Source organism: Salvelinus fontinalis, chromosome 15 (genome assembly GCF_029448725.1).
Source record: "Salvelinus fontinalis isolate EN_2023a chromosome 15, ASM2944872v1, whole genome shotgun sequence".
In the NCBI taxonomy this organism is placed as follows: Eukaryota; Metazoa; Chordata; class Actinopteri; order Salmoniformes; family Salmonidae; genus Salvelinus; species Salvelinus fontinalis.
The window spans coordinates 16,677,646-16,697,189 of NC_074679.1; the positions used below are offsets into that span (position 1 = coordinate 16,677,646).

The window sequence follows — 19,544 nt, forward strand, 5'->3', positions numbered from 1 at the left end:
CAGACTCCATTTTATTGTTGTTGGCTGTGTCTTCACAACTCCTCCATGTTTTCACTCCATTTCACGATGGCGCGTGAAATCACAATTCACATGCAGCCTGATATGGGAATCCTACATTAGTTTGATTAAAAGTAAAAGTGGATCTTTCGTGATATTTTTGATGCACTGACAAATTGCAGATTTCACCAACTCTTTCCAAGAAGAGACAAAATCCTTCTTCATGTATACCACTGCCGCCATATCATTCCAGACATCTACGCTCCCATGTCCAGTCTTGGAGGACGATACAATATTCCCATCCTGGTTTCAGAAAAGGAGCTTGCTTAGCTTTGGTTGTAAAGTCACCATTTCATTTCTGAGTGGCTTCTTCTGTTGCAGGAATGGTTGCATGCGTCATTAAGTCTGCTTGGCTACCTCGCGGAATGGAGGGCTTTTAAAAGAAGGCTTCAGAGGAAACTCTTATAATGAGAGTACAAAGAGGGCAGTCAGGGCTATGGAAATGTATCAGTCAGATTGACCGAAGACCAACGTTTTAAACTGCTTTGGTTCTTTGGAGCATTCTCTTCTCCCACTCATTCTCAATTAGTGCTTGCAAATACTGACAAAACCCAACCGCTCATTCCACCCAATCCCTGAATGGAAAGTTTTAGAGAGTTTGGATCCTCTCAGAGAATAATAGCTGCATTTGTGAAGCTCTAAGTATGGGGAACCTGTAGAGTGGATGGACTGAATACATCTAGCTATTACCAAAAGCACAATTTAAAAAATATATATATTTCCACTTGATTGCAACCAAACGCAAAAAAGCTACTGGCACCAATGATACATATATGAGTTGGTGAAAAATATTCCCCCTTTCAAATCAAATCAAAATGTATTGGTCACATACACGGATTTAGCAGATGTTATTGCGGGTGTAGCAAAATGCTTGTGTTTCTTATTTAGTGGAACACTCTTTGCCTGAGAATAAAGTTTTCCCTGGTCAAAAGCCCCTCTAAGGCCACCATCCCTGCAGTGTGAGGAGGGAATCCCCAGTTGGTTAGAGAGGGCGTCTGCTAAAGCTATCATTAGGAGATTTCCCACATGGTGGATCAGAGGAGAGCCAGACCTCTCTAACCTGGATAATTCTCTATTTAGCTACTGGCCCAAGGAGAAAGGAGCGGTAGATCAGTCTGCACTCTGTAACATAAACATTGCTATTAAACTATATGAAGCAGCTACACCCTACACATTTTACTACACTTAGTAAATATCAGGACTATAGTTCAAATGAGAGCATGGGTCAGACTAGGAATAGAGATAATGGTTGGTTTGGGTTAGTTGTTTCATACTTCCCTATGGACATGTCTGATCTTAGTAAGTAAAAACAATTCATTTTGTGAGAGAAATAGTCGAGGGGAGGGGAATGATCTATTGTGTCTCATAACAATCTACTCTGAGTTCATATCAAAAGATATGAACTGCTCTGAGGTAGGGCACACACTATACATGTTAATAGTTTTTTGTTTTCTTTGAGTGGCAAATAGTTTCCCTGATCAGAGAAAAAGCAGGTAGGTAGACCACCGAAGACACCTGTTCGCTTGGAGCAGTAACTGCACAGTACCACAAACTAACCACCCAGCGCACACTCAGACTGCAGGCACCACCACAACCATAAGAAGAGATAAGAAGCACACACATCCAACTGGTGCTCTGATGATGTCGTTGTACTGATGTTAGTCATGTCATCGGCTAAAGCCCTGACCCGACATTTTCCAGGTTTTCATTCATAACATTAGTCTGTAATTAGCCTTGCTGCTTAGCAGTCTGACTGAAACTACTTCAACTTGATGTTCTATGGGCCAAACATTCTCCCTCATGACTTCGAAGTGTTTACAATGGATTCATTGACCCTAGGAAGTACATTTGATGTTGGATCAGAGTAGAGCACACTAGAGGGAGTGTCCTCATTATGTGTTTTTAGAAAAAGGAATAGCTGAAGTTTTTACATAATAGGAGGCATATTGTTCCCCTTCAGAAACATTGGATACACTTGAAACATTTTTCACGTCCATTGGATACAGTCATTATTCATTTTAGTTGCATCTTACTGATGTTCATTGTTGAAGTCCTTGTCACCCTACAGTCTGATATCTGAGCACAACAGAGGATGTTTAATATTCTGCTCTGCTTTGAGTTGGGGCTGGCGTTTGATGTCCAACATGGGCTCCTCTACTCCTGCTGAGACTGAGTTACGCAGAATGTGACAAAAACACTGTATATCATGGTTGTAAAACACTGAGAAAATCATTCTAGAGGAGCAATGGCTTTTTATACAATAATGACAACCTACAGAGTTATTTCAACTGGGTTAGAAAGCCTTGAGTGACTGATGGATGTTTACAGTCATGTACAGTAATGACTCTATGCACTCACTGACCCCCACTGAGACTTAATATTGTAATCCCAACATAGAATATTATTAGGGCCCCAATGGGAATCCACATTCAGAGGCAGTAAAGATGTATAGAAGATGCAATATACATGTCAAAATATCTCCATTCATGTTTACATATTGTTGTAGGTCTCTTTGAGCTTGTTGAATTTTTTTGGTCGATTTCATCAGTTTATTCAGATTTTCTCAGACTGTTAGAAACTGTCTGTTGAAGCAGAATTTTTTTTTTATTGACAGATAATTTTATTCAAGCAGAAAATACTCCTGAAAATACCTCATTGGGCACATGCAGCTAGCTTTCTTTTATGCGGTCCAAAAGTACGAAGTGGCTTTTTTCCCAATGTATTGAGTTTCATTTATCATAAACGAGGTAAAACAAAACAAACGCTGATCCAATAACAGCCCACTTCCTCAGAATGTTCTTGAATTCCCACCTGACCGCCGCCAGGACAATGGCCAATCAGCAGGTCGTAAGTCTCCATTGCTAGGCTAACTATAACTGGTTCCAAATAAAATAAAATATTCAGGTTGCACATTGTGCAAAATCACCATGGGTCACCAAAGTCTCCTCCAATCTGTGAAAATATATTTATAGTCCTTCCAAACCATTCATCAAAGTAACTTCCTTCAGCCTCAGAAAACAAAGCTAACAGCAGAGCATAAAAAGGCCTGAAGACTCAACTTTGGCACCGAACCCACATCGCAATACTATAAGATGGATCACATATAATTTCATGAGAGGAAAGTAACCATATCCTAGCTAGATCTTAGTCTTGGCGTTTATTATCCACAAGATCATACCCTCAGGAGGTGTATTCAATGAGGCATAACACTAATCAACAGAAACATCAACTATGAACAGACATGACCGAACATAATGACAGAACACATCTATCATAGGTGGTGACCATATCAAGGCTACACATCCCAGACAGGACGTCTACTCTGCCTTGAAAATGTATCTAAACATTTTACCACAGAAATTCATTATTCATGTGAAAATGTATCTTTGGAACCTGGTGTTTTGGATGTTATTATCCCAAATTATTGCTGATTATTGCTGATCTGTATGTCCTTGAGAAATTCAACCACAAAAATAGGCCAAGATATGTTACTCCTCTGCCAAGCCTTAATGTCACCATATGGCCCACAAACTGTTTTCATTCAAGTGAAATGGTGTTTACCTTGTGGAAGCTCCCGTGGAAAATTCTCTTCACTTGATCCTCATTAAACGTTGCTCTTTGGATCTCCCCTCTGGTGTCCTTGTTGTAAAACGTGATTGTTTTGCTGGAAGCTGAAAAGAGAGAATGATGGCTTCAGATGGCCCCCTAAACATACATTACAGGGAGAAGTCATGCAACGCACACACACACAGAGAGAGAGAGAGAGAGAGAGGGAGATAGAGAGAGAGAGATAGCGAGAGAGAAAGAGATAGAGAGAGATATATAGAGAGAGATAGAGATAGAGAGATAGAGAGAGAGAGAGAGAGAGAGAGAGATATAGATATATAGAGAGATAGAGAGAGATAGAGAGAGAGATAGAGAGATAGAGATAGAGAGATAGAGATAGATAGAGAGAGAGATATACAGGGAAGATGGCCCTCACAAGTGAACACTTATGGACTTGTAGAAAAAGTGTGAAAAGTCAGTGCCAAACCAAAACTCTTCCCTAGAAGAGATCAGTGGACTGTAGCAGCCCACTAATCATTACACTGGTCTAAGTTTCTAAAGACTGTTATTTGATGCAGTAAGGAGGGGAATCAGACCATAGCTGTTAGGTAGCTTCAGATAACCCAGAAGAGAAACAAAGCATGATGGGGGCTTACGGTTGACAGTGACCCCGACCTCAGGGTTGTTGTTACCATCGGCAATCTGCCAGATATCAAAGGCCTGGTTGGGGGTGTCGGGGAGGAGACGGAAGAGCAGGATAATGGTGTAGGATGGAGAAAGACCCTCTGGGTGGATCTCCCTGGCAGGAAGAAAAATACAGGATACAGGTGTCATGGCAGAGTTTTTTCATAAAGCTAAGGGATTCTCTTCTGTAAGATGGTCAACTTCATAGACTACAACACTGAGAAAATCTGATTACTAGCTGTATTCATTTGACATACAAAATGTTGACTTAAATTAGTTAATCAGATGATCAAAGTAAGAGAGTCCACTAAAACCTGTTGGAATTAAGATAGCCAATCGTAATCTATAGAGCCTTTGGCCAGGACGAAACACTAGATCCTTTGTAACTTCTGGAAAATCAAAGACGCAGAGAAACAAGGTTGGCATCTAAAAGCCACACCATAAACCAAAAAGACACACAATATCCACCCTGTCACATAGACCACAGAATCTGAAAATGGTTGCCAGTTCTACCCGACTCAAAAAATTACGGACATATTGAAAGTATTTTCCGTCCCTACTTTACTGCTTGAAGTGTTTCCATTTGTGCACATGAAGTCAATGACTTACCCACGCACAACTACAGATGATTATGGACAAATGAACTAAGCATGCTCATGCCTAAAATGTTAGCGCAGAACTCTTGAGCAACTCAGCATTTGCCTGAATACATTTTAATGGGACCAGTAAAGAGCTGGGCTCTTGACCTTCGGCTGCTTTGGTTGATCCCTCTATGACAAACACTACCGTTCAAAAGTTTGAGGTCACTTAGAAATGTTCTTGTTTTTAAAAGAAAAGCCATTTTTTTGTCCATTCGAATAACATCAAATTGATCAGAAATACAGTGTATACATTGTTAATGTTGTAAATTACTATCGTAGCTGGAAACGGCAGATTTTTTATGGAATATCTACATAGGCGTACAGAGGCCCATTATCAACAAACATCACTCCTGTGGTCCAATGGCACGCTGTGTTAGCTAATCCAAGTTTATCATTTTAAAAGGCTAATTGATCACTAGAAAACCAGTTTGCAATTATGTTAGCACAGCTGAAAATTGTTGTGCTGATTAAAGAACCAATAAAACTGGCCTTCTTTAGACATCTGCAGCGTCAGCATTTGTGGGTTTGTTTACAGGCTCAAAATGGCCAGAAACAAAGACCTTTCTTTTGAAACAAAGACCTTTCTTCTGAAACTCGTCAGTCTATTCTTGTTCTGAGAATTTAAGGCTATTCCATGAGAGAAATTGCCAAGAAACTGAAGATCTCGTACAACGCTGTGTACTACTCCCTTCACAGAACAGAGCATAATGGCTCTAACCAGAATAGAAAGAGTGGGCTGCCCTGGTGCACAACTAAGCAAGAGGACAAGTACATTAGAGTGTTTAGTTTGAAAAACAGACGCCTCACAAGTCCTCAACTGGCAGCTTCATTAAATAGTACCTGCAATACACCAGTCTCAACTTCAACAGTGAAGAGGCGACTCCTGGATGCTGGCCTTCTAGGCAGAGTTCCTCTGTCCAGTGTCGATGTTATTTTGCCCATCTCAGTCTTTTCTTTTTATTGGCCAGTCTGAGATATGGCTTTTTCTGCGCAACTCTGCCTAGAAGGCCAGCATCCAGGAGTCGCCTCTTCACTGTTGAAGTTGAGACTGGTGTTTTGCGGGTACTATTTAATAAAGCTGCCAGTTGAGGACTTGTGAGGCATCTGTTTCTCAAACTAGACACTCGAATGTACTTGTCCTCCCACTAAGTGACCCCAAACTGTTGAACGGTAGTGTATGTGGGAGAGGGGCTAACCTGGGATCTTTACACTCTGAACCAAATCATTTTCTCTTCCTAACACCTCATATCCTACAAGCTGCAACAACAAACAGGGCTGGAAAAGGGCTCTTGTTACAGCGCTCTCCGAGCAGAGCCTTTGAAGATACAAAAAAATGATTATGCAGGCTGGCTAGCATTACAATACACAGGAGAAGAGCAGGCAACGTGCAACAGCCCGCAAACAGGCACACACTTACTTTGTGGGTGCAGAGAGGAATGCATCTTTGTGTAGCCTGTAGCCTATAAAGCTGTTGAAAGAGCCAGGTTCCATGGACACGCCATTCATGGCAGCGAAGGTCCTGTCTGTGATGTTGAAGCCCTCAAGCATTCTGAAGCCTGGTGAACACACGTCAGGTCAATACACAATCATGAGAAGATACAAGTCAATGCACAGGAACACAGTACTGACATTGTTGGTAGGAATGAATTAGGGCTCAGAGTTTTTCTACGTCAGTAAAGAGCTCCTGGCCATAGGTGTTATCAGCAGCTGTCATTTCAGAATATAGGTGTAGCATATACTTACCAGGTGAGGTGAACCCGTTGATGTAGATCAAAGGACAAGCTGAGGAGGGAGAAGTAAAACAAAACATGATGTGATGGAAAAGGCTGGAGGACAACATACAGCTAACATTAATCTGCTTTCACTTGTGTCTTGAGGTACTGTGTAATGTAGATGTAAATCTTACTGGATGTGGCCGTTTCACAGATGAATGTGAGGAGGTTGTCCTGGATCTTGGCGAACGCGTCAAAGTCATCCACAACAAAGACGTGTCTTTCACTTGGCTTGCTGCCAATGTTCCTCAACTCTGCCACGTCCACATCGGCCACACCGACCACAAATACACTGTAACCTGGAGCAAGACGAGCACAAAGATAACCGTTATGATCCATACGCCCTAGCCCTGTTGGCTGTTCAGATCTTCCAATTGGACAGTGAAAACCCCAAAAGGAGTAAGTAATGCTTTATCTCAAAACATATCTAGTCATTTCTAAAGTTCTGTAGCTACACTTATGTTGACTAAATCTGGACTGAAAATATCCTTTTACGGACTTCTGTAAGGACAAATCCAAATGTTGAACACTTACCAGAGTGTATCAGGTTGGAGGCACTCTTCTGGACCTCGTCTTGGGAGCGACCATCGGTGACGACCACCAGAACCTTAGGCACGTACTTCCTCATGCCGTTGTCTGAGGTGAACACCTTCTCACCAACGTGCTTCAGAGCAGCACCTGTACACAGAGGGGTAAGACATCAATTTACACCTTTAACTATAGACCCATTCGACTCCACCAGCAAGATGAAGACCCTGTAATGACGTTGGTGGTGAGTGAATGTTTGTAGAATCTTTAATTAACTCAACATTATGCAATTGGTGTTAACGATATCATCCAGTAAGATTGAGAGTAGCAGTCTGTGGGCGTACCTGTTTTGGTGTTTCCTCCCATGTAGCGGACAAGCTGCAGCGCAGCCAAGGTCCTTCCCTTGTCTTGGTAAGTGTTCAGTTTGAACTCTGTCTTGGCACTGTCACTGAACTGCACAAAAGACACCTGTTTCCAGAAGACAAAAGAGGGAGTGAGAGCGAGAGCGAGAGCGAGAGCGAGAGCGAGAGCGAGAGCGAGAGCGAGAGAATAATAAAGCATTGACATGAAGAATACACTCTGAAAGAGGAAAAGAGAAGAGAATATGCTGTAAACATCAAAGAGCTAACGCTCAGAGGATAGCCTGAATGGCTACGTACCTGCATGCCGCCAGGGTGGATGACGTCGAAGGCTCCGATCATGCTGAACACAAACTGGATCACTTTGCTGAAGCTCTCGTCTCCGATACTCCAGGAGCCGTCAATCAGGAACACCAGGTCAGCCTTGGCCCCTCTGCACACTGTGGTGCACATAGAGCAAGTCAATGTCAGGTAGGACATGTATAAAGAGTTTCTTCTCTGTGTTCGCTTCACTTCTCTTCACAGCATGCTGACTTCAAGCCTTTCCTTACCGTCCATAGCAGGGGGGATGGTGGGGGGTGGAGGTGGAGTGGGAGGCTCAGTTGGGGTCTCTGTGGGCTTAATCACTGTAACAAAGACCAGAACATAAACAGTCAAACCGTTTGGACTTCACTAGCATGCCCTGTTAGTCCCCTGCAAAAATCCTGAGGTGTTTTCTTATACTAGGAGTGTGGTGGGAGGTATACATGTGTGTAAACACAATGAAATGTTACATGTTACAGGTCTGATGGTTAGTGGAGTTTCTTACGGGTCCTCTCCTTGACGCTGACTCCAGGCCCCTCCAGGTTGGGGGTCTGTGTGTACACCGTGGCGTTGTAGAGGGCGTCAGGGGTCAGGCCGTCCCAACAGTAGTGGCTCTCAGACCCAGTGATGGTGGTCTCCTGACCTCCCCTGTTAGAGGCTGTAGGAGGAAAGAGTAACACACATTGGTAGTGGATCAGGTGATTTATCCCCATACACTTTAAACATATACCCCATTTATCCCCAAGCACTTTGAGCAACTGGAAATCACACCTGGTAAAAGTGTTATATAAATCTAATTCATTATCATTATTATGATTATTTTCAAAGAGAGGGGAAGGAGAGGGGTTAAAGCCAGCCAGTGATAGTGCTTGGACTGAGGTAGCAGTGGGCTTATACAGTGTTTTGTTTTATTCAACATGCCCTTTCAAACAAACATGAATTAACTTAATGTGGCAAAGTGCAGTGCTTCCATCTATAATGGCTACCATACTGTAAACAGACTTAAATATTGCAACATTTTTTCCCATGTTTTTTTTCTCTTACAGTCCTCCAGCGTCAGAGAATTAATAGGAGACAGATGGATCAGTGGGCATGAATAAAATACAATTATATAACATATTTAGACATTCGAACAAAGACACCTTTGTGATAGGGTGGCAACTTTGTCTACATATCTGATCGACAGTAAACATTCTCAAATCAATATAGAAACAGTTCTCCCCCACAGGTATCAAGGTTATATGGAATGGGCTCCCAGCCAGATACAGCACTTACGGTTGAATGGATTGAGTTTGAGTCTGTAGGAAGTGGCAGCCCTGTGGGGGGTCCATCTCATGCAGAAGGTGTCATAACCAACGTTGTAGGTGGTCAGGTCAGTGATGTTCAGGTACACTGTGAAAGACAGGAACCGTCAACCAATCAATCAAACAATAATGTGATCAACCAAACAACTAATGAGTCAAGCAACCAATCAAACAACCAATAAATCACTTACATGTGGTTCCTTGTCCAATGAGAGGTCCGCTGAGGCCAGCGTCGTACTGGGCCAACACCTTGAGGTCGTAGGTTGTTCCAGGCTGTAGGTTGTGCAGCTGGTAGCTGGTCACATCTCCAACAAACGTCTCCATGGTCTGATCAGTACCTGCAGGCACAGACAGGAATACTCCAGGTCAATAACAACAGGCACAGACAGGAATACTCCAGGTCAATAACAACAGGCACAGACAGGGACACTCCAGGTCAATAACAACAGGCACAGACAGGGACACTCCAGGTCAATAACAGCAGGCACAGACAGGGACACTCCAGGTCAATAACAGTAGGCACAGACAGGGATAATCAAGGACAATAACACTAGGCACAGACAGGAATACTCCAGGTCAATAACACTAGGCACAGACAGGAATACTCCAGGTCAATAACAGTAGGCACAGACAGGGATAATCCAGGTCAATAACACTAGGCACAGACAGGGACACTCCAGGTCAATAACAACAGACACAGACAGGGACACTCCAGGTCAATAACAACAGGCACAGACAGGGACACTCCAGGTCAATAACACTAGGCACAGACAGGGATAATCCAGGTCAATGACAGTAGGCACAGACAGGGATAATCCAGGTCAATAACAGTAGGCACAGACAGGGACACTCCAGGTCAATAACAACAGGCACAGACAGGGACACTCCAGGTCAATAACAACCGGCACAGACAGGGACACTCCAGGTCAATAACACTAGGCACAGACAGGAATACTCCAGGTCAATAACAGTAGGCACAGACAGGGACACTCCAGGTCAATAACAGTAGGCACAGACAGGGATAATCCAGGTCAATAACAACAGGCACAGACAGGGATACTCCAGGTCAATAACAGTAGGCACAGACAGGGACACTCCAGGTCAATAACAACAGGCACAGACAGGGATCATCCAGGTCAATAACAACAGGCACAGACAGGGACACTCCAGGTCAATAACAGCAGACACAGACAGGGACACTCCAGGTCAATAACAGCAGGCACAGACAGGAATAATCCAGGTCAATAACAGCAGACACAGACAGGGACACTCCAGGTCAATAACAACAGGCACAGACAGGGATAGTACAGGTCAATAACAGTAGGCACAGACACGGATACTCCAGGTCAATAACAACAGACACAGACAGGGACACTCCAGGTCAATAACAACAGGCACAGACAGGGATAATCCAGGTCAATAACAACAGGCACAGACAGGGATAATCCAGGTCAATAACAACAGACACAGACAGGGATAATCCAGGTCAATAACAACAGGCACAGACAGGGATAATCCAGGTCAATAACAACAGGCACAGACAGGGATAATCCAGGTCAATAACAACAGGCACAGACAGGGATAATCCAGGTCAATAACAACAGACACAGACAGGGATAATCCAGGTCAATAACAACAGGCACAGACAGGGATAATCCAGGTCAATAACAACAGGCACAGACAGGGATACTCCAGGTCAATAACAGTAGGCACAGACAGGGACACTCCAGGTCAATAACAACAGGCACAGACAGGGATCATCCAGGTCAATAACAACAGGCACAGACAGGGACACTCCAGGTCAATAACAGCAGACACAGACAGGGACACTCCAGGTCAATAACAGCAGGCACAGACAGGAATAATCCAGGTCAATAACAGCAGACACAGACAGGGACACTCCAGGTCAATAACAACAGGCACAGACAGGGATACTACAGGTCAATAACAGTAGGCACAGACAGGGATACTCCAGGTCAATAACAGTAGGCACAGACAGGGATAATCCAGGTCAATAACAGTAGGCACAGACAGGGACACTCCAGGTCAATAACAGTAGGCACAGACAGGGATACTCCAGGTCAATAACAGTAGGCACAGACAGGGATAATCCAGGTCAATAACAACAGACACAGACAGGGATAATCCAGGTCAATAACAACAGGCACAGACAGGGACACTCCAGGTCAATAACAGTAGGCACAGAAAGGGATACTCCAGGTCAATAACAGTAGGCACAGACAGGGATAATCCAGGTCAATAACAGTAGGCACAGACAGGGATACTCCAGGTCAATAACAGTAGGCACAGACAGAAATACTACAGGTCAATAACAGTAGGCACAGACAGGGATACTCCAGGTCAATAACAACAGGCACAGACAGGGACACTCCAGGTCAATAACAGCAGACACAGACAGGGACACTCCAGGTCAATAACAGCAGGCACAGACAGGGATAATCCAGGTCAATAACAACAGACACAGACAGGGATACTCTAGGTCAATAACAACAGACACAGACAGGAATAATCCAGGTCAATAACAACAGGCACAGACAGGGACACTCCAGGTCAATAACACTAGGCACAGACAGGGATACTCCAGGTCAATAACAGTAGGCACAGACAGGGATAATCCAGGTCAATAACAGTAGGCACAGACAGGGACACTCCAGGTCAATAACAGTAGGCACAGACAGGGATAATCCAGGTCAATAACAACAGGCACAGACAGGGACACTCCAGGTCAATAACAACAGACACAGACAGGAATAATCCAGGTCAATAACAACAGGCACAGACAGGGACACTCCAGGTCAATAACACTAGGCACAGACAGGAATACTCCAGGTCAATAACAGTAGGCACAGACAGGGACACTCCAGGTCAATAACAGTAGGCACAGACAGGGATAATCCAGGTCAATAACAACAGGCACAGACAGGGACACTCCAGGTCAATAACAGCAGACACAGACAGGAATACTCCAGGTCAATAACAACAGACACAGACAAGGACACTCCAGGTCAATAACAACAGGCACAGACAGGGATAATCCAGGTCAATAACAACAGGCACAGACAGGGATAATCCAGGTCAATAACAACAGGCACAGACAGGGATAATCCAGGTCAATAACAACAGGCACAGACAGGGATAATCCAGGTCAATAACAACAGGCACAGACAGGGATAATCCAGGTCAATAACAACAGACACAGACAGGGATAATCCAGGTCAATAACAACAGGCACAGACAGGGATAATCCAGGTCAATAACAACAGGCACAGACAGGGATACTCCAGGTCAATAACAGTAGGCACAGACAGGGACACTCCAGGTCAATAACAACAGGCACAGACAGGGATCATCCAGGTCAATAACAACAGGCACAGACAGGGACACTCCAGGTCAATAACAGCAGACACAGACAGGGACACTCCAGGTCAATAACAGCAGGCACAGACAGGAATAATCCAGGTCAATAACAGCAGACACAGACAGGGACACTCCAGGTCAATAACAACAGGCACAGACAGGGATAGTACAGGTCAATAACAGTAGGCACAGACACGGATACTCCAGGTCAATAACAACAGACACAGACAGGGACACTCCAGGTCAATAACAACAGGCACAGACAGGGATAATCCAGGTCAATAACAACAGGCACAGACAGGGATAATCCAGGTCAATAACAACAGACACAGACAGGGATAATCCAGGTCAATAACAACAGGCACAGACAGGGATAATCCAGGTCAATAACAACAGGCACAGACAGGGATACTCCAGGTCAATAACAGTAGGCACAGACAGGGACACTCCAGGTCAATAACAACAGGCACAGACAGGGATAATCCAGGTCAATAACAACAGGCACAGACAGGGACACTCCAGGTCAATAACAGCAGACACAGACAGGGACACTCCAGGTCAATAACAGCAGGCACAGACAGGGATACTCCAGGTCAATAACAGTAGGCACAGACAGGGATACTCCAGGTCAATAACAGTAGGCACAGACAGGGATAATCCAGGTCAATAACAGTAGGCACAGACAGGGACACTCCAGGTCAATAACAGTAGGCACAGACAGGGATAATCCAGGTCAATAACAACAGGCACAGACAGGGACACTCCAGGTCAATAACAACAGACACAGACAGGAATAATCCAGGTCAATAACAACAGGCACAGACAGGGACACTCCAGGTCAATAACACTAGGCACAGACAGGAATACTCCAGGTCAATAACAGTAGGCACAGACAGGGACACTCCAGGTCAATAACAGTAGGCACAGACAGGGATAATCCAGGTCAATAACAACAGGCACAGACAGGGACACTCCAGGTCAATAACAGCAGACACAGACAGGAATACTCCAGGTCAATAACAACAGACACAGACAGGGACACTCCAGGTCAATAACAACAGGCACAGACAGGGATAATCCAGGTCAATAACAACAGGCACAGACAGGGATAATCCAGGTCAATAACAACAGGCACAGACAGGGATAATCCAGGTCAATAACAACAGGCACAGACAGGGATAATCCAGGTCAATAACAACAGGCACAGACAGGGATAATCCAGGTCAATAACAACAGACACAGACAGGGATAATCCAGGTCAATAACAACAGGCACAGACAGGGATAATCCAGGTCAATAACAACAGGCACAGACAGGGATACTCCAGGTCAATAACAGTAGGCACAGACAGGGACACTCCAGGTCAATAACAACAGGCACAGACAGGGATAATCCAGGTCAATAACAACAGGCACAGACAGGGACACTCCAGGTCAATAACAGCAGACACAGACAGGGACACTCCAGGTCAATAACAGCAGGCACAGACAGGAATAATCCAGGTCAATAACAGCAGACACAGACAGGGACACTCCAGGTCAATAACAACAGGCACAGACAGGGATACTACAGGTCAATAACAGTAGGCACAGACAGGGATACTCCAGGTCAATAACAGTAGGCACAGACAGGGATAATCCAGGTCAATAACAGTAGGCACAGACAGGGACACTCCAGGTCAATAACAGTAGGCACAGACAGGGATACTCCAGGTCAATAACAGTAGGCACAGACAGGGATAATCCAGGTCAATAACAACAGACACAGACAGGGATAATCCAGGTCAATAACAACAGGCACAGACAGGGACACTCCAGGTCAATAACAGTAGGCACAGACAGGGATACTCCAGGTCAATAACAGTAGGCACAGACAGGGATAATCCAGGTCAATAACAGTAGGCACAGACAGGGATACTCCAGGTCAATAACAGTAGGCACAGACAGAAATACTACAGGTCAATAACAGTAGGCACAGACAGGGATACTCCAGGTCAATAACAACAGGCACAGACAGGGACACTCCAGGTCAATAACAGCAGACACAGACAGGGACACTCCAGGTCAATAACAGCAGGCACAGACAGGGATAATCCAGGTCAATAACAACAGACACAGACAGGGATAATCCAGGTCAATAACAACAGGCACAGACAGGGATAATCCAGGTCAATAACAACAGGCACAGACAGGGATACTCCAGGTCAATAACAGTAGGCACAGACAGGGACACTCCAGGTCAATAACAACAGGCACAGACAGGGATAATCCAGGTCAATAACAACAGGCACAGACAGGGACACTCCAGGTCAATAACAGCAGACACAGACAGGGACACTCCAGGTCAATAACAGCAGGCACAGACAGGAATACTCCAGGTCAATAACAGTAGGCACAGACAGGGACACTCCAGGTCAATAACAGTAGGCACAGACAGGGATAATCCAGGTCAATAACAACAGGCACAGACAGGGACACTCCAGGTCAATAACAACAGACACAGACAGGAATAATCCAGGTCAATAACAACAGGCACAGACAGGGACACTCCAGGTCAATAACACTAGGCACAGACAGGAATACTCCAGGTCAATAACAGTAGGCACAGACAGGGACACTCCAGGTCAATAACAGTAGGCACAGACAGGGATAATCCAGGTCAATAACAACAGGCACAGACAGGGACACTCCAGGTCAATAACAGCAGACACAGACAGGAATACTCCAGGTCAATAACAACAGACACAGACAGGGACACTCCAGGTCAATAACAACAGGCACAGACAGGGATAATCCAGGTCAATAACAACAGGCACAGACAGGGATAATCCAGGTCAATAACAACAGACACAGACAGGGATAATCCAGGTCAATAACAACAGGCACAGACAGGGATAATCCAGGTCAATAACAACAGGCACAGACAGGGATACTCCAGGTCAATAACAGTAGGCACAGACAGGGACACTCCAGGTCAATAACAACAGGCACAGACAGGGATAATCCAGGTCAATAACAACAGGCACAGACAGGGACACTCCAGGTCAATAACAGCAGACACAGACAGGGACACTCCAGGTCAATAACAGCAGGCACAGACAGGGATACTCCAGGTCAATAACAGTAGGCACAGACAGGGATACTCCAGGTCAATAACAGTAGGCACAGACAGGGATAATCCAGGTCAATAACAGTAGGCACAGACAGGGACACTCCAGGTCAATAACAACAGGCACAGACAGGGATCATCCAGGTCAATAACAACAGGCACAGACAGGGACACTCCAGGTCAATAACAGCAGACACAGACAGGGACACTCCAGGTCAATAACAGCAGGCACAGACAGGAATAATCCAGGTCAATAACAGCAGACACAGACAGGGACACTCCAGGTCAATAACAACAGGCACAGACAGGGATAGTACAGGTCAATAACAGTAGGCACAGACACGGATACTCCAGGTCAATAACAACAGACACAGACAGGGACACTCCAGGTCAATAACAACAGGCACAGACAGGGATAATCCAGGTCAATAACAACAGGCACAGACAGGGATAATCCAGGTCAATAACAACAGACACAGACAGGGATAATCCAGGTCAATAACAACAGGCACAGACAGGGATAATCCAGGTCAATAACAACAGGCACAGACAGGGATACTCCAGGTCAATAACAGTAGGCACAGACAGGGACACTCCAGGTCAATAACAACAGGCACAGACAGGGATAATCCAGGTCAATAACAACAGGCACAGACAGGGACACTCCAGGTCAATAACAGCAGACACAGACAGGGACACTCCAGGTCAATAACAGCAGGCACAGACAGGGATACTCCAGGTCAATAACAGTAGGCACAGACAGGGATACTCCAGGTCAATAACAGTAGGCACAGACAGGGATAATCCAGGTCAATAACAGTAGGCACAGACAGGGACACTCCAGGTCAATAACAGTAGGCACAGACAGGGATAATCCAGGTCAATAACAACAGGCACAGACAGGGACACTCCAGGTCAATAACAACAGACACAGACAGGAATAATCCAGGTCAATAACAACAGGCACAGACAGGGACACTCCAGGTCAATAACACTAGGCACAGACAGGAATACTCCAGGTCAATAACAGTAGGCACAGACAGGGACACTCCAGGTCAATAACAGTAGGCACAGACAGGGATAATCCAGGTCAATAACAACAGGCACAGACAGGGACACTCCAGGTCAATAACAGCAGACACAGACAGGAATACTCCAGGTCAATAACAACAGACACAGACAGGGACACTCCAGGTCAATAACAACAGGCACAGACAGGGATAATCCAGGTCAATAACAACAGGCACAGACAGGGATAATCCAGGTCAATAACAACAGGCACAGACAGGGATAATCCAGGTCAATAACAACAGGCACAGACAGGGATAATCCAGGTCAATAACAACAGGCACAGACAGGGATAATCCAGGTCAATAACAACAGACACAGACAGGGATAATCCAGGTCAATAACAACAGGCACAGACAGGGATAATCCAGGTCAATAACAACAGGCACAGACAGGGATACTCCAGGTCAATAACAGTAGGCACAGACAGGGACACTCCAGGTCAATAACAACAGGCACAGACAGGGATAATCCAGGTCAATAACAACAGGCACAGACAGGGACACTCCAGGTCAATAACAGCAGACACAGACAGGGACACTCCAGGTCAATAACAGCAGGCACAGACAGGAATAATCCAGGTCAATAACAGCAGACACAGACAGGGACACTCCAGGTCAATAACAACAGGCACAGACAGGGATACTACAGGTCAATAACAGTAGGCACAGACAGGGATACTCCAGGTCAATAACAGTAGGCACAGACAGGGATAATCCAGGTCAATAACAGTAGGCACAGACAGGGACACTCCAGGTCAATAACAGTAGGCACAGACAGGGATACTCCAGGTCAATAACAGTAGGCACAGACAGGGATAATCCAGGTCAATAACAACAGACACAGACAGGGATAATCCAGGTCAATAACAACAGGCACAGACAGGGACACTCCAGGTCAATAACAGTAGGCACAGACAGGGATACTCCAGGTCAATAACAGTAGGCACAGACAGGGATAATCCAGGTCAATAACAGTAGGCACAGACAGGGATACTCCAGGTCAATAACAGTAGGCACAGACAGAAATACTACAGGTCAATAACAGTAGGCACAGACAGGGATACTCCAGGTCAATAACAACAGGCACAGACAGGGACACTCCAGGTCAATAACAGCAGACACAGACAGGGACACTCCAGGTCAATAACAGCAGGCACAGACAGGGATAATCCAGGTCAATAACAACAGACACAGACAGGGATACTCTAGGTCAATAACAACAGGCACAGACAGGAATAATCCAGGTCAATAACAACAGGCACAGACAGGGATAATCCAGGTCAATAACAACAGGCACAGACAGGAATACTCCAGGTCAATAACAACAGGCACAGACAGGGATAATCCAGGTCAATAACAGTAGGCACAGACAGGGATAATCCAGGTCAATAACAGCAGGGACACTCCAGGTCAATAACAGCAGGCACAGACAGGGATAATCCAGGTCAATAACAGTAGGCACAGACAGGGATACTCCAGGTCAATAACAGTAGGCACAGACAGGAATAATCCAGGTCAATAACAACAGACACAGACAGGGACACTCCAGGTCAATAACAACAGGCACAGACAGGAATACTCCAGGTCAATAACAGTAGGCACAGACAGGAATAATCCAGGTCAATAACAACAGACACAGACAGGGACACTCCAGGTCAATAACAGCAGGCACAGACAGGAATACTCCAGGTCAATAACAGCAGACACAGACAGGGACAATACAGATCAATAACAGGAGGCACAGACAGGGACACTCCAGGTCAATAACAACAGGCACAGACAGGGACACTCCAGGTCAATAACAGGAGGCACAGACAGGGACACTCCAGGTCAATAACAATCACATCTGTGACTTTCTTCTATAGCTGGATATGTATATTAAGCAAGCCAAGTGAATCTTCTTTCACAGCTGAATGTAATAGTATATTAGAAGAGTAAAATAGTAGCTATCTGACCTTCAGGTGAGTAGACCAGTTTGTAGCCCACCACTCTGGAGGGTGCTGCGTCCCAGGACACCCTGAAGCGAGTGTACCACTCATCTGACACTCTCAGATTCTGAGGTCCTAGCATGCCAACTGTGAGGAAGAAAATACAGACCGTCAAAACATATTAAAAACATATTACAACATTTTTAACATTAATATCATAGCCATGCAGTCCCAAGCTATGACTTTGCTTTGATGTGGTGTAATTTGTTAGAGGAAATGAGACTGGGTATTGGGCAGCTCTAGTGTGAGATCTAACATTGGAGGACAGCCAGTTCAAAGGTTTCTGGTATTCACAGGCAGACTGAACTGAAGCCATGTTTCTGACATCCAGGATAATAATCACTGGCTGAGTTTATACAACTCCTGTACTGTGAATGTGTCTGTGTGTGACTGTAACTTACAGTATGTGTCTGCGAGCAACTGTGTTTGTGGAGAACCGTGTGCGTCTGTTTGTCTATCATGTTGAATAGTGGACCAAGCATAGAATGTGCTAGTGTACCTGTATGCCCGTCTCCATCCAGATCTCCCCCTGGTCCGTCAGGGTAGATGGCCTGCACGTTGATCTTATAGGGAGTGTCTGCATCCAGGTTGGGCAGGATGACGCTATTTCTGTTCCCAGGAACCATGGTCTACAGGACACACAGGCAAAACATTGTATTACTGTTCATTAATACTATTCAACACGTACTTCAAACAGAGGAGAAATAAGGATCCTGACAACCTCCCAACACTGCGCCTTGGGCCACACTCTAATTCATGCTGTAGACTCATCAAGATGGTGTTTGATGAGGGTATCATCAGAAATA

General features: G+C 45.0%; 1 protein-coding gene across 3 annotated transcripts in view; it reads right to left on the bottom strand.

Annotated features, from left to right (window-relative positions):
- LOC129811474 (collagen alpha-1(XII) chain-like) overlaps positions 1 to 19,544 on the bottom strand; it is a 98,913-nt gene that overhangs the window by 18,829 nt on the left and 60,540 nt on the right. For all 3 annotated transcript variants that reach the window (XM_055862810.1, XM_055862812.1, XM_055862811.1), the window contains 14 exons: positions 19,238 to 19,367; positions 18,706 to 18,825; positions 9,386 to 9,532; positions 9,166 to 9,282; positions 8,396 to 8,548; positions 8,139 to 8,213; positions 7,888 to 8,027; positions 7,573 to 7,696; positions 7,235 to 7,378; positions 6,835 to 6,999; positions 6,672 to 6,710; positions 6,346 to 6,484; positions 4,260 to 4,402; positions 3,619 to 3,728 (listed from right to left, as the gene is read on the bottom strand). In XM_055862810.1, coding sequence (XP_055718785.1) covers positions 3,619 to 3,728; positions 4,260 to 4,402; positions 6,346 to 6,484; positions 6,672 to 6,710; positions 6,835 to 6,999; positions 7,235 to 7,378; positions 7,573 to 7,696; positions 7,888 to 8,027; positions 8,139 to 8,213; positions 8,396 to 8,548; positions 9,166 to 9,282; positions 9,386 to 9,532; positions 18,706 to 18,825; positions 19,238 to 19,367 — 1,746 coding nt within the window. The remainder of the gene's footprint in view (positions 1 to 3,618; positions 3,729 to 4,259; positions 4,403 to 6,345; positions 6,485 to 6,671; positions 6,711 to 6,834; positions 7,000 to 7,234; positions 7,379 to 7,572; positions 7,697 to 7,887; positions 8,028 to 8,138; positions 8,214 to 8,395; positions 8,549 to 9,165; positions 9,283 to 9,385; positions 9,533 to 18,705; positions 18,826 to 19,237; positions 19,368 to 19,544) is intronic.